The 14,890-nt window shown below is 46.1% G+C and overlaps 1 protein-coding gene across 2 annotated transcripts in view; it reads left to right on the top strand.

Moving 5' to 3' along the window:
- plce1 (phospholipase C, epsilon 1) overlaps positions 1 to 14,890 on the top strand; it is a 58,449-nt gene that overhangs the window by 40,382 nt on the left and 3,177 nt on the right. For both annotated transcript variants that reach the window (XM_030097422.1, XM_030097423.1), the window contains 24 exons: positions 21 to 127; positions 302 to 426; positions 531 to 675; positions 1,236 to 1,400; positions 1,538 to 1,652; positions 1,938 to 2,097; positions 2,183 to 2,305; positions 2,871 to 3,007; positions 3,105 to 3,343; positions 3,721 to 3,782; positions 3,888 to 4,053; positions 4,137 to 4,244; positions 4,420 to 4,536; positions 5,264 to 5,422; positions 5,678 to 5,813; positions 8,762 to 8,880; positions 9,491 to 9,608; positions 10,794 to 10,931; positions 11,035 to 11,325; positions 11,701 to 11,864; positions 13,376 to 13,637; positions 13,720 to 13,838; positions 14,156 to 14,284; positions 14,612 to 14,803. In XM_030097422.1, the coding sequence (XP_029953282.1) occupies positions 21 to 127; positions 302 to 426; positions 531 to 675; positions 1,236 to 1,400; positions 1,538 to 1,652; positions 1,938 to 2,097; positions 2,183 to 2,305; positions 2,871 to 3,007; positions 3,105 to 3,343; positions 3,721 to 3,782; positions 3,888 to 4,053; positions 4,137 to 4,244; positions 4,420 to 4,536; positions 5,264 to 5,422; positions 5,678 to 5,813; positions 8,762 to 8,880; positions 9,491 to 9,608; positions 10,794 to 10,931; positions 11,035 to 11,325; positions 11,701 to 11,864; positions 13,376 to 13,637; positions 13,720 to 13,838; positions 14,156 to 14,284; positions 14,612 to 14,803 (3,596 nt within the window). The remainder of the gene's footprint in view (positions 1 to 20; positions 128 to 301; positions 427 to 530; positions 676 to 1,235; positions 1,401 to 1,537; positions 1,653 to 1,937; positions 2,098 to 2,182; positions 2,306 to 2,870; positions 3,008 to 3,104; positions 3,344 to 3,720; positions 3,783 to 3,887; positions 4,054 to 4,136; positions 4,245 to 4,419; positions 4,537 to 5,263; positions 5,423 to 5,677; positions 5,814 to 8,761; positions 8,881 to 9,490; positions 9,609 to 10,793; positions 10,932 to 11,034; positions 11,326 to 11,700; positions 11,865 to 13,375; positions 13,638 to 13,719; positions 13,839 to 14,155; positions 14,285 to 14,611; positions 14,804 to 14,890) is intronic.

Below are 14,890 nucleotides of genomic sequence, written 5' to 3'. Positions count from 1 at the left end.
AATGTGTTGATTTATGGCAGGTAAGCCTCAGAGCGGAGGGGCCTCCCCACCAGAACAGCCTCTGGGTTTAGGACAGACTGTCGCAGCAGGACTGGCTGAAGGCCTGTTGGACATCGGAGTCGTGAAGGTTTGTTGGAAAAATAGCTTTTTTTTTATTATTATTATTATTTATTATATCTAAAACTTAAAAAAAACCCCACATTTTTAGTAGTTGAGATGTGGACAGTTGCAGGCTTTGTGACTGTTGTTGCATGTCGTGGGTGATCTGTACCCTTGACGGTGTGTGTATTTGTATCTGCAGGCAGTTTTTCTGGGTCATCAGGGAGTCGATGTCCATGCTGTGTGTTTGCAAAACAAGCTGAGCCAGATGACGGTGGAGGAGAATGCTCTCACCCTGCTCTACGGGCTGAGCACCACTGACAACAGGTTAGTCTGTTCTTCCCACCTTGAAATCAAACCGTGCAGTGAATCACTACCACACTGCCAGAACACTAACTGTTTCCACTCTTCTTCCCGATTCATGCCGCCAGACTCCTGCACTTTGTGGCCCCCAATCACACTGCACAGATGCTCCATAAGGGCTTATCAGAGTTGGTGAATGCAACCAGGAAGCTGAAGAAGTTTCCCGATCAAAGGCTGCAGTGGCTGAGGAAGCAGTATGTCAGTCTGTATCAGGTAAACTCTCAGCTGCACGCCAGTATAGTGCTTCTGTTGGTGTTGTGTTATTCTTATATTAAACAGAATCTATTATGAATTAGCTACAAAACAATGGATCACCTGTATGGTATTTTGCTTTCCCTTTTCCCCCCAAGGTCTGAATTTATAATCTATGGATTTGTAAAGCCTATTAAAATAATGAGTATATAAAATAAACCCAAGCACTAAATGTACTCCTCTGGTATTATAAACTGAATAGGAATATGAAATTAACATCAGAATTAAATAATTTCAGCTTTAATAAGCCTCCATTTGTAAGATCTGAAATGAAGGTTATGCTTCGTATCCTGGCCTCTATTTACATTTGTAATTTCCATGAAAAAAAAAAAAAAAAAAGCAGGCTGAGGTTTTGTTTCTGGTGCATGTCGTACCGACTGCATGAATTTGTTTTCGGTACACAAAGAGTGATATGGAAACAAAACGTGGTGCATCCTTAAATTAAACAATATCCTTCAGCAAAGCCGTGTATTCCTCAGCCTGTTTTAATTGTCACGCGTGTGTTTGTCTACCTCGTTCAGGAGGATAACAGGTACGAGGGCCCGACGCTCGCTCAGGCCATCGAGCTTTTCGGCGGGCGTCGGTGGAACATGGGCACCGGCGGGGTGGAGAAACCAGGGACCCAGAAGAACAGCCCCCTGGGCATCAATGAGAAGTCCAAGAAGAAGAAGAAGGTCCTCGTCAGGGTCAGTCAGTTAAACGGTCCACTCTGTGGAGCAGCTGAGGCAATTTCGGTGTCTTTCGCCCCTCTACTGCTGGATTGATTGGACTTATTTTGATGCTGAGCAGTGAGTGAACTGTTGTTAATCCTGCTCCTCCACAGGGAGACAGTGGGGACGCCACAGATGACGAGATGGTTTCCAGGAAAACACGCAGCTGCAAGGAGGGACTGTATCGAAACGGGCCAGAGGGCGACAGCATGGACCAAGAGGATCCAGGTAGTGTTTGGTGAAGGCCTTCAAAATGACAGAAATCTTCAAAAGCTGCAGATATCTTGAATATAAAGAGAGAGTGAAAATAATGTACCGTCCACCAGTGGTTCCCAACCTCTTTCTTGAGTGACCCAGATTTTTACCATTGTAAACCCCCAACCACACCCTGCACATTCACTGCATTGCACACTATATGTGAAATATGTGAAATATTTAGTCACACTTAAAGAATGAAGCATTGTGTACTGTCTTTATGCCCGTTTCTTTATTAACTCTAGTTGTCCTCCACAGAAGATAACTTTCCTGGACCCTTCTCACTCTCATCCAACAAGAACTCTGGATTGCTGGCCTCTTCCTCTTCCTCCTCCTCTTCCTCCAGCATGGCCGGGTCCAACCACTCCCGGCCACAGTCCTCGCCGGTCCTCTCGGGCATAGCCAAGTCACAGCCGGGGTATGTCAGCTCCACCGGAAGGGTGCAAACGTGATGAAAATCCTCCTTCTCGATGCCACATCACGGTTTTCCTCTGGGCTGGCAGGGCTTGGAGCAGCAGGTCGTGGCACGGTCGAGGTAAAGGCTGCTTTAAGGGCTTCCAGAATCTCATGATCTCCGACAGCACCATGAGCTTCATCGAATTTGTTGAGCTGTTCAAATCATTCAGGTAAATGGATTTGACTGGATTTTAGCGCGTGACGCTAAAGCAGAGAATGACTGTTTGAAAATACTTCCGTTCTTCTCCAACACTGGTCCAAAGTTACCTTCAGTATCTCCGTGTCCACTCGACGCCTCACTCCTTCGTTTATGTGTGTGTGTTTTATCCGGCCGTTATATAACTTATGTCTTGTTATCAAAGCAGGTGTGATAAAGCGAATTCATCAAATTCCTGAGAGTCTCTTGTCTGTATGCTGTGTGTCTTGCATAAGATTCTTTCCTATTGAATTCACACAAATGTTTTACCTTGATAAGCGAAGGATTATTTTCATACCGATCCTCCTACATTTTTTAGATTGTGGTTTGTCCTTTCATCCGCTGCCCAGCCGCTTCCTTTTCATTCGAGCTCTGCTTGAGTCAATCAGTGTCTGGGAAATTCTTCATTTTTCAAAGAAGCCAACAGAGCGAGAATGTGATCCCGCGGTCATTTGAAATGTCATTTTAAATATCGCTTTCTGTAACCTTGCACTGGATCAGAGGTGCTGATTCAAACTATTCTGTTTATTCTTTTACAGTATTCGAAGTAGGAAGGACCTGAAGGAGCTGTTCGACACCTTTGCCGTCCCCTGCAGTCGCTCAAGTCAAGAATCAGCCCCTCTCTATACAAACCTCAGGATAGATGACAAAGACACGGGGCTCCAGCCAGAGCTGGGTAAAAGCAGGGGAAAAGAACGGCCGCTACACATGTGACGAATGCGCGTCCCGACAATTTATCTCTCATACTTTTAATTTCTTCCTCCCGTCTGCAGACTTACTGACTCGCAATGGCTCGGATCTCGGCCTGTTCATCCGGACCCGGCAGCAAATGTCTGACAACCAGAAGCAGATCTCGGACGCCATCGCGGCCGCCAGCATCGTGACCAATGGGACCGGGGTGGAGAACGCGTCGCTGGGCGTCCTGGGATTGGCAATTCCTCAGCTCAATGACTTCCTAGTCAACTGTCAGAGAGAGCACCTGAGCTATGATGAGATTCTCAGCATTATCCAGGTAGAGTCTGGAGCCTGGAGGAATGATGGGACGGATGAGTGAATAGAAGCGATTGTGGTGGAAGGGGACATATTTTCTCATCAGAGAAAGAGAGTGGGATAGGAAAAGACCAGGCTTTCACAGAAATTCAGCTTCTTTTCACATGAGTAAGAGAGGAACAGTCGAAGTAGGCCACAGTGGGAAATAGCGGTTTGCGCGATTTCACAGCAAGAAAGTCCCTGATTTTCTGCCTGCGCAAGCCTGGGTTGTCTCTGGTTTTCCCTTCCTTTCTAAATTGGTGACCCTTGGTGTGAATGTGTGTGAGTCCGCCGTTTAACAGCAGCTCTAAACATGGACTTCTGATGAAACAGCTTTAACAAGTTTTCACTCTCTTCTAGAAATTTGAGCCTTCAGCAACCATGAGACAAATGGGCTGGATGTCATTTGAAGGTTTTGCGAGGTAAACCTGAGCACTCGGTTATCAGAGCATTTCAAGATATATCAGCAGAAACTGCGCTGCATCCTGTGTTGCACAATGTCTTTCACATCACTTTGTCCTCGCCAGGTTCTTGATGGACAAAGATAACTTTGCGTCTCACAACGACGAGTCCCAGATTAATACGGAGGAGCTGCAGTACCCGCTGACCTACTACTACATCGAGTCGTCTCACAACACCTACCTGACAGGGCACCAGCTCAAAGGAGAGTCCTCCGTTGAGCTTTACAGTCAGGTACATCATAGCTCTACCACACTTGTGTAATTATTCCTAAGTAAAAGCAAACGTTTAGTGAACACTGTGGGTGTTTACTGCAGGTGCTGCTGCAAGGCTGTAGGAGTGTGGAGTTGGACTGCTGGGATGGAGATGATGGGATGCCAGTCATTTACCACGGACACACACTCACCACTAAGATACCCTTCAAGGTTAGAAATGCTCGTGAATAGTTTTTTTCATGGAGGAGCAGAATTCTCCTGTGTTCCAGAAATCATCAGTTAATACTGCTAATACTATTGAAACTCCCTTTTCTGTGGTTTTACTGACGTATATTTGATTTTTCCCGCTGATCTGATGAATTTGTTGTCTCCCACGATCCTTCAGGATGTGGTCGAAGCCGTTAACCGGTCTGCGTTCGTCAACTCGGACATGCCGGTCATCCTGTCCATAGAGAACCACTGCTCTCTGCCCCAGCAGCGCAAGATGGCCGAAATCTTTAAGGTACGGATTCTGCATCGTTTTATTGTGTAAAATGACTCTAGTTTAATTTAAGATGTAGGAAAAGTCGTCGTCAGTTCAGCGTGCGCTCTCTTTTCTCAGTCAGCCCTTTCTTTAGGGAATCACCTCCACTTTCAGGTTTCTTGTACAACTCAAACGCTCCTCCTTGCTGCTGAACAGGTGGGAGTATTTCCTGCGCTTGCACTCTCAGCAGCAGTTTTTCATCCAGAGCAAAACTCCGCTCATTTGTTTTTCTTCGTCACATTTTCCCCTTCCGCTCTTGGCATTCAGGCTGGCAGACGTCCAGGCAGAAGCTTGCTTTTCTAATCTTTTGGGCCACAATTGTCCCAGTCTTTTTCTTTTTTTAAGTAACTCTGTACACTCAGGGCCACACATATCTGGGCACGACAGATACATCATCATGGAATATCATCCTGCTTTCATCTGCCGAAACTTCCCAGCATTTCATCCCCCCTGGAGACCGACTTCTGAGTAGCTTGATAACGAAAACTCTTTTATGTTCAGACAGCTCTGTGCCTGGGGCCAGGCTTACATCACCGCGGCCGTGTTTATTTGTAATGTTGTTTTGTACTGATAAAAGCACTTTCATTTTCTCAAGTTAAGGATTCTCCTGCAGAAATGTGTTTTTCCTCGCTCCCTCCGCTTGACATGCCTCGCATCACTGAGCCGGATCCCGCTGACGCCGCCCCTCTCTCTCTCTCTTCATTAGACGGTGTTCGGCGAGCGCCTGGTGACGCGCTTCCTCTTTGAAAGCGACTTCAGCGACGACCCTCACCTGCCGTCGCCGCTGCAGCTGCGTGGGAGGATCCTCCTCAAGAACAAGAAGCTGAAAGCCCATCAAGCACCTGTGGACTTACTGAAACAGAAGGTAAAGATAAAGTGTGTTTAATATGACGCACATATCAACAAGTGACCCATTTATATTTGATATAAGGTCAAGTTTCTTGCATAAATAACAGCTACCTTCAAAGGTAAACTCATCATACCAACCTGCTCAAGAATTATCAACATCTTTCTGTGTATAATCCACATCAAAGCTTCTTTGCACGTATGTGTTTGTCTTTACAATCAGTATGGATTTCTCAGTCTCTCTCTCTGGGGCATCATTTGAACGCCTTCGCAGGCCCACCAGCTGGCTCACATGCAAGCCCAGGCAAGCAACGGCTCACCGGGCGGCACCTCGCCCAGCAACCACACCAACGAAGAGGAGGAGGAGGAGGAGGACGATTACGACTACGACTACGAGTCCCTGTCGGATGGTGAGGGACGGCCGCAGAGTGACCGAAACACTGCCGTAGAGTCCTCTGTCCTAACCTCGAAATCAGTTTCTGCCTAATATTTCCCCCTGCCTCCCGTCTTGTAAACACTCAGATCTACTTTACAGTGACGCTCTTCTAACCTTCCATTCCTTTGCTATTTTATCGTACTTGTTTTCCCACTTAGCTGATGGCCTCACAGCTTCTACTGCCTCTTATTGCCTGGAAGGTAATTTCTCAGTCCTGTTGCGCCTCTCTGTGTTCTGCTGCTTTCCTCTGTTTTTGACGTGTGGTGGTAGCTTGTGCTTCTTCCCCCTTATCCACAAATCGAGAGCTTCATGATCCTTTATATCGTAGAAAAACACCGTTACTGTGCAGACTAGTGGAACAAAATTGAACAATGTGGTGCATAATATTAGCTCTGCACTTGTCTACCACTGCAAAGCAACTACAGAGGAAACACTGGCTTGAGGAAGTACAGTGCGTCTTTGCTGTTTTTATTTATTTATTGATTTATTTTGCACCGTCCTGCTTTTTGTGGATAACATGTTAAGCTCTGCCACCTGGTATTTGACTTTAATGGTGACCAGTAGTTCCAAATATTGCTATTACATAATCCTTAGCATCAAAAACTATAACAAATCTTTCCTCCAATCTATCAATCCCTTTATCTGCATTACAAACTTTGTTCAAGTTTAGGTTGAGGTGATTTAAACTGGTTTGAGCTGAACATCAGTCCATCTTAGATGCAACACAGAGACAGAAACACTCCTAATCGACCCGAACCGGGATTATATTGTGAAGTTACCAGAGGAAAATCGCTCACGCAGAGGTAGAACATGCAAACTCAACACATCTCTCATCTCGATTGGACCAATTTCACTTTTTCATTACACATATTTTTAGATGTTCACACAGACAAACCCCAGCTTTGTGCAGCGACTGCTCTTTCCCGCGGCGCTCTCACAGACTCAACATCGGAGCACATTCATAACCAGTGGATTGCTAACAAACGCTGGTCAGTGACACCAGGAGAGTTTGTTATAGGGCTGCATGTGTTTTATCACGGTTACGTAACGCCAGTCATTCGAAGCATCCCAACCTCCCAGCTTGATGTCTCAGTGTCTTGTGTGGCCGTATACCCAGAAATGTTTCTTACTTTAAGTTAAATTCTCTCACTGTGAACACTGTTTACAGCCCGTGTTATTTAACTGTCTGCTTGTGTGTGATACAGTGCTTTCAGTCTTCTTTATGGTGCAACTTGCTTTATTATCCGCCTCTTTATTGATTATCTTTTAACACGCTCATCATGTTTGATGTCAGAGTAAAATGTGTTTTTCAAGAAAGCAAATTCAGTTTTGTGTTCAAACACTGTGCTGTCAGCGCGGCCTCCCTCCGTTTCTCTCTCTTCCACAAACACATCACCTCCCTTCTCCGTTCCCTCCGTACTGTATTTGTCTGTGACCTCGCCACTGGCTGGGCAGGCTCATCAGGGAAACAAAACAAAGCCATCTGGTTTCTCAGGCCCTGCGCTGCCCCTGCACTAAACAACAGACCAGGGGAAACTACCCTGTCCCGGTCCCAGTCCCAGAAGCGCTCTCTCCTAATCCCGGCTCGTCTCTGTCAGAAGACCTCACCGGTTCATGGACCTCACAAACGCACACAGTAGCATCTCTAGGTTTTAAACCATGTTGCTCGGTTCGCTTTTTACCGCTTATGCTTTTTCACGGGGCCCATTGTTCCACACGAGCCGACGCTTCAGTCGTAAGCTGCCGAGATCTTCCAGCTCAGCGGGATGCTGCTTCTCTTTTTCCGGCTGCTGTTTTCAACAGGCGCCTCCGTAGCTGAACTATTTCTGACTCAAGACACCAAATGTCAAGAATCAAACCAGTTTTTATGATGAAGATGTTTTGAGACGTCTCATTCTTTTTGGTTTTTGGCTGCGATCGCTGTGTAGGAGGGAATGGGAGCAGAGGGAAGCGCTCCCCGCTGCGGCTCCTGTTTACAGCCGAGAGACTTTGCTTACTAAGTGAGGAGGAGCGTTTGCTCGGGAACACGCTCTGCAAACACTGAGGGCTTTACCAGATAACTACTTACTGTTTTCCGCCTCAAATTATTCTCAGATGGTTCCCACCTGTGCAGAGAGTTAAGGAGGCTTGGTCTGCCGAGCTCATTTCATTTTGCCCATCTGTTTATCCATGCAACTCTACTGAAATAATCTGGGTCACCACGTCATTAAAAACCAATGAAATGCAACAAAATTGAACCATGAGCTCAGAACTTCTCCAACCAGTTCGTTGGTCAATTCCTCCCTCGAAACGCAAGTTTGTTTTGACAAGAAGTAGATTCCCAGATGCTAAATTTACCTCTTCTGATACACAGCATGTCTCACTGGTGATTAAATGTACAGCGTATCAAGCACCAACCGGCTCGAATGTACAGTTTTTATTTATGTATTTATGCCTTTGACAAGTTAATTTCTGGATCTAATCTTCTCCGCTATGTTGCTTATGGAGAGTGTTGGTGTTGGCTTTCAGTGTGTTTTGACTTTATTTTTATGTAATTACAAACATGTAGACTTATTCTATGAGTACAGAAGAGAGAGTTTGCCCTGATGGAGAGAAGAGGGGCTTATATGGTGACAGGTTACGCTCTCTCTGCAGGTTTTTACTGTTTTTTTTTTTTTTTCCATGATTTTATGCATTTATTTATTGTAAAAAAAAAACAAAAAAAGATCATGAAGTTCATGTTTTTAAGTAATCGATCAGTTACTTTGTGCAGCATCTTCAGTTTTGATTTGCCTCGCCAGTCTTGCTTTGCACCCGTGGCTCCGTTCGTCGGCCGTCTGGTACGAATCCCAGCTCGCCCGCTTTCAGTTTGCCTCCCGTTTCTGCGAATTTCTGCCCGCCCCGGTTGCCTTTCTCAGTAATTGGTTGTTTTTGTTTGTGCAGATAACCTGCTGGATGACAAACCCGAGGGAAAGAGCCCCGCAGACAAAGAAGAGCAACCTGTCGATGAGATCCCCAAGAGGATGAAAAAGGCCGACAGCACCGTGCAGAGCAAAGGAAAGGTACACACTCCAATTATGAAAGACGCTCATCTTTGCAATGAGGATTCAGGGGAAAAGAAGACAAGATTTTAAATCAGGAACAGCCGCCCTTCATTATTTAATAGATTCAAGTTGGTGTTTTTAAGTATTCAGGTGTCACGTTTTTGGTCTTGATTTTGCCTCTCGCTGTTAGATTATACGTTCTGCCTGTGATTTCACAGTTAATAGTTCTTCCCGTGATAAGTGGCAGGTCAGCTTAACTTGGCTTTTCAAGTAAATACATTTTTATTTATTTGATGTGTTTTATCTGCCGGTGAAGCGGCCTTAATCACCTCGAAAAGGAGATTTTTTACTCCTCTTGTAATAAAAACAAAGCAGTAAATAATAAAGGTGATGCATTCCCCAAGTCAAAGGAAAATAGATCCTTTCCTGTGCCTCGGCAACAGGCGCTTATGATTGATTTTGAAGTTAAAACAAGCAAAAGGGAAAATGAACTATGAAAAGCAGCATTAAGTATGAAACTAGAAGAAAATCCTGCTCTGAGCTGAGCTCGTGCTTTCGTCAGCTGTCACTGACTCGTCGGGTAAAATCGCATTAGTGCCATCCACGGTGTGTTTCCTCCCCCCTGCAGGTGTTTGACATGGAGCTGGGCGAAGAGTTTTACCTTCCTCAGAACAAGAAGGAGAGTCGGCAGATTGCCCAGGAGCTCTCTGACCTTGTCATCTACTGCCAGGCTGTGAAATTCCCCGGTAGGGAACATGTCGTCAATCAGTCCTTTTCTTTTCCTTTTCATCTCATTTTAAAGGATTATTCTCAGATTAACGTATATTCTTTTTTTTCCCCCCCTCCCACCAAAAAAGTAACTCATCCTTTCTGAATATATTAGTTTGAGTTTCTCTTCAAACTTTGAGTTTTGAGTTCGACTCTCGTATATCTTACTCCCATGTTACATTGGAAAGGTCAAGTCTTTCTTTATGTTTTTGTCTGTGGGATTTTTTTTTTTTTCTTCCTTTCATTGCAAAGTCATTTAATATCCCTGTGTTACACTGCAAATACTATCCCACACAGGACACCCACCGAGATGATTCTGCTCCTTCTCCCCATGGGAAGATATGGTTTCTTATTCTGCTATTATTCCCTGACCGACACAACAGGAGCTGTGCAATAAGGAAATGTTCTCGTGGCCGATTCTTCAGCTGAATGTAGCTGACTGCAGTTTTCTCTGCTCTGAAACGCCTTTCGATGGGCGTAATGTTAACACCATCAAAATGAAACCCTCCGTTTATTTTTAGATGCATGAATACATCTCTGCAGTTCATAACATTTGACTCCGCTTCTATTTAAACCGTCGCTTTTCAGTGGAATTTATCTTCATTCCACTGAAGTATTTATCGCAGATATTTCTCTTTGTCCCTTAAATATCAGCCGTTATCGCTGCTTTCCCTCCCTCATGTGTCCTGTCCTCCGACAGCCCCGTCTTTGCTTCTAAATGACATCTGCCCTTATAAACCGGCCTGTGTTTCCACTGGTATTTTATTTGTTTACTGTTTCCACGGACCTGAGATCCGAGCGGGAGAAAAGCGATGCAGAGGGCCCAGTTCAGACGGACGGCACGCCGACCGCTGTCATGTGTTGTCTGGAGCGATTTCAGATGGACTTTCTACTTGTGACAACTTGCGCCCAACTATTTTAATTGTCCTGGGAATACTGCATAGATTTCAGATTTATTGCACGTAAACACTATTTTTTCATTTTAGTTTTTAGCTCATAGAATAAATAAGAAGAAATTTGCTGAGTAGCGACTTTGTGAATGCAGTGATTTGGTAAATGTATCTAATATTTAATGATCAAGTTAGACTGAGATGGAAGAGACAGGAATGTGTTGGTATTTTGTTGTATTTTTTACTGTTCTGTCCCGTCTTGTGCGATCGCAGGCCTGTCCACGCTGTCTCCGGCCGGCTCCAGCAGGGGGAAGGACCGAGGAAAGAGCAGGAAGTCTATATTCGGTACGGCTCCCTCTCGGTGCAGCGCTACGGGGGAGGTCACTACCCAGAACCGCACTCCTGGTAAAGGTAAGCAGCGCCAAAGGACCACTGGAGGTAGAAGTGTGTGTATACTCATACTCGCACAGAGACATCAGTGACGAGGGGGTCTTGCCCCTTCCCTTTCCCACAGGTAGTTCTGAGCGGCTGAGCTGGGAAGAGCAGCAAACGTCTCCGACCCTCAACCCCCCCACCTCCCTCAGCGCCATCATCCGCACGCCCAAGTGCTACCACATCTCCTCCGTCAACGAGAACGCCGCCAAGCGCCTGTGCCGCCGCTACTCCCAGAAGCTCATCCAGCACACGGCCAGCCAGCTGCTCCGGACGTACCCGGCCGCCACCCGGATCGACTCCACCAACCCCAACCCGCTGCTCTTCTGGCTGCACGGCATCCAGCTGGTGGCGCTCAACTACCAGACTGACGGTGAGCTCGCCGTCCGTGCATGGCATGCTTTTTCCATCTTTGAACAGGTTAGAAACAGTTGATCGTCGCCTCCGTCCTCAGAAGTCCTCTGATGTTTGCTGTCTGGACTCAGACAGATGAAGTTATTTTCATTAAAAAGCGCCTTACATCCAGTCACATTTCCTTCTTCATCCTCTCTCCCTCATATTTCTCTCCCGCTGCCTTTCCTTTTCTCACTTTTTCCCTTTAGAATTTTAAACTAAACCACCTGCACTTATTTTTATGACACTTTTCCCTCCGTTAAGTTTAATCTCATTCAAATAGTTCAAACAGGGAAAATCCCTGCGAGCCAATTATATCCAGACACCATCAACTCAATCTTGTCTTCCCGTCCAGATCTGCCCATGCAGTTAAACACGGCGTTGTTCGAGGCCAACGGCGGCTGCGGCTACGTCCTGAAGCCGGCGGTGCTGTGGGACCGGAGCTGCCCGCTCTACCAGCAGTTCTGTCCGATGGAGAGGGACGTGGAGAAGATGAGCCCCGCCGTCTATTCCCTCACGGTCAGTTCAGATGGCATGTGGCGCAATTTGCACATGTTACATTTGCCTCTTTCTTGCTGTCAGTTTCATAAGAGGTGCAGAAAGATTTCCGAGTCATCAGTGATTATATTTACAGATGTGCTCATCTGTACATACGTTTGTCCGGTTCACAGTTTTTCTTTATAAAATGCATTTAATCCCAGTATTTAGCACTGAAAGCCCTCTTTGGTCTCTTCCCTCTGCTGCTTTATTGACTGACCTCTCAAACACACACACACACACACTCTTTTTAAGTACTCATATTGTGTCCATTACGGTGGCGGAGGCTGTGGTTCCACCGCAGAATGCATCTGCTGTGATTAGAACATAAAATCCTCACTGCAAGTGGAAACGGCCTCATAAACAATCACGTTGTGTATATTAGAAGTGAAATTACCTAATAGATACCTAACCAGATCTCACTGCTGGGATTTTGCTGCCATAGATTTTAAGAAGTTTTTGTTGCTTTTTAGTTTAAAAAAAATGAAGAAATGAAGAAAAAATGAAAAAAAAGAAAATCGAAGCAAATTATATCATTGAAACACTTGATTTGCAAATTGCAATCAAAAAAAAAATGCAAGTAATCTATACTTTGATGTTTTATTTGTACCTTTTATATATTTCCTTCTTTCTGGAAGAAAATGGCACAAAAACACTGCTGAGGAGTGAAAACTGAGGGATATAAAGATAAAATATACAACAAATCTTCACATTTTGTTTCAAAGCAAAGAAAGGCCCATTTATTTACATAACACCATGCAGACGCAAGGCAGTTCAGTGTTTACTAGAAAATAGAACAAAGAGATTGCGAAATGCATAAGCTTTACTCAGCTTATTTTATTTTTTTTTTTTTTCAATTTAAAGAAATATTTGTTACTTTTCTCATACATACAAGTAGCTGTAGGGATTCTTTCTCTCTTCGTATTTATTGAGCATTTGTTAGCTTTAGCATCAGCTAAACACATCACCCTAATTATTGCTATCGTACTGAATTCCTCCGTGGTGTAGGAGGAGAGCCTCATAAATCCGACGAGCTGTCTGCGTACGAGTGGTTTATCCCAGCTGCTGCTGCTTGTTTTGTTGGTCATTAGTTGGACAGTTATAGTAAAATAATCCAGCTGCTTCCACATTAAAAAGACATTGGTAACTAACTTGTTTCCAGTTACTAGTACAGCAGTTCCTCTGTTTGTGTCCTGCTGTGGATCTAATATACGTATTGTTTGCAGCGTAACTCTTGGAGGAGTCATAACCGCTAATGTGGCAGAGCTGCGGTGTAAGAGGAGGAATGATCTCACACTCATAAAAGCCTGAAAGAGAAGAGAGACTGAGGGAATTAGACTAAAAGAACACAGAGTCTCTGTTTGGAAGGTCGGCCTGACTCCGCTGGCTGCTTTGGCTTTCGTTGCTTTTAATCAGATGGAAGTAAAGATAAGCTCGATTGTGGCGAGCGGCGAGCTGTCTCACCGCGCCTCTCCCTCGGCCTCCCTCCGCAGATCGTGTCCGGGCAGAACGTGTGTCCCGGGAACACCGCCGGCAGCCCCTGCGTGGAGGTGGACGTCCTCGGCATGCCGGTGGACAGCTGCCACTTCCGCACCAAGCCCATCCACCGCAACACCCTCAACCCCATGTGGAGCGAGCACTTCCAGTTCACCGTGCACTTCGAGGACATGTGCTTCCTGCGGTTCGCCGTGGTGGAGAACAACAGCTCCCAGACCACGGCGCAGAGGACGCTGCCGCTGAAAGCCCTCAAAGCAGGTGGGAGCGTGTCCCCGCGTGGGATTCTTTCGAACGGCAGATCGGCGGTTCTTCACTCGGAACGCTGTCGGGTGCGTTTCAGGTTACAGACACGTTCAGCTGAGGACGCAGCACAACGAGCCGCTGGAAGTGTCCAGCTTGTTCATCTGCAGCCACAGGACGGAGGAGGGGCCCGCAGGGGGCGCCACCCCCTCCACTTTGGTAGGACGTATTCTGATCTCGTTCCCAAATCGCTTGAGTTCGGGCCATGTTTGATCAGTCGACTGCACTCTTTAAACTTCAGAACCCTCCTAATGACACACGCTCATTAATATTTGAAGTGCGGAAGACTGCAGTCCAAGAATGTTCAAAGAAGTCCTGCTGGGACTGTCAGCCGCTTCATGGCTTTGAATCTGGCAGACTTTGGTTTTTGCGATATCGTGCTATCTCGGAAGAAAATAAGTGAGGAGACTGAAGTCAGGAAGCTCTCTCTCGTCAGTGTTTCGGTGGTTAACCTGCCGCCTCGCGCCTCTCCGCAGCTGTTCAGCTCCGAGGAGAAACACGCGTCCCAGCAGCACAGGGTGACCGTGCACGGAGCTCCCGGTCCCGAGCCCTTCGCCGTTTTCTGTGTCACGGAGCAGACCACTGCCAAACAGCTGCTGGACATGGTTTGTATTCTGGGGAAATATGTGAATCATTCAGTCGAACGAGTTTTGAATGTTTTGTTGGTGGAGTGTCGCGCTGGGAACCAGAAAATCCTGCCAAGGGGGTCAGATGATGAGGTCTAGACCATAAATTCTTCCCAGTTTTTTTGTCAATATTGATTTATCTCTTATTAAATAACATCATGCAATCTGAGTGATAGTTTTGATGAGTACTTATAACAAATCCAGATCAAAGAAAAAGTCGGTGTCAGGCAATAATAACGTCTAAAACTGAGATCTTTTTTTCAATAATCCCTAAGTTTGAGCTGTCTTCGCCTCTCGTCTCCTCAGATCGTGACAGTGAACCCATGTGAGCACTTCCTGTGTGAGGAGCGAGTTCCCCTGCTGAAGGAGCGCAGCGAGGTGAAGCGCTGCGCCCAGTACCGCTCGTTGGCCCCCGAGGAGGAGGTGGTCCGGCTCATTTACAGCTGGAGCGCCGAGGAGGGCTACGTGGGGAGGATCTGCCTGAAACCCAGAGAGGAGGTCCGCTCCAACCTCGACTGTCTGTGTTCTGATGTGGGGTCTCTTATGTCCCACTATGTGGACTCTGTCTCCCCCTGGTGCCCGTCT

This window comes from Salarias fasciatus, chromosome 8 (assembly GCF_902148845.1).
Source record: "Salarias fasciatus chromosome 8, fSalaFa1.1, whole genome shotgun sequence".
NCBI lineage: Eukaryota > Metazoa > Chordata > Actinopteri > Blenniiformes > Blenniidae > Salarias > Salarias fasciatus.
This window is presented reverse-complemented; position numbering and strand designations above follow the sequence as displayed.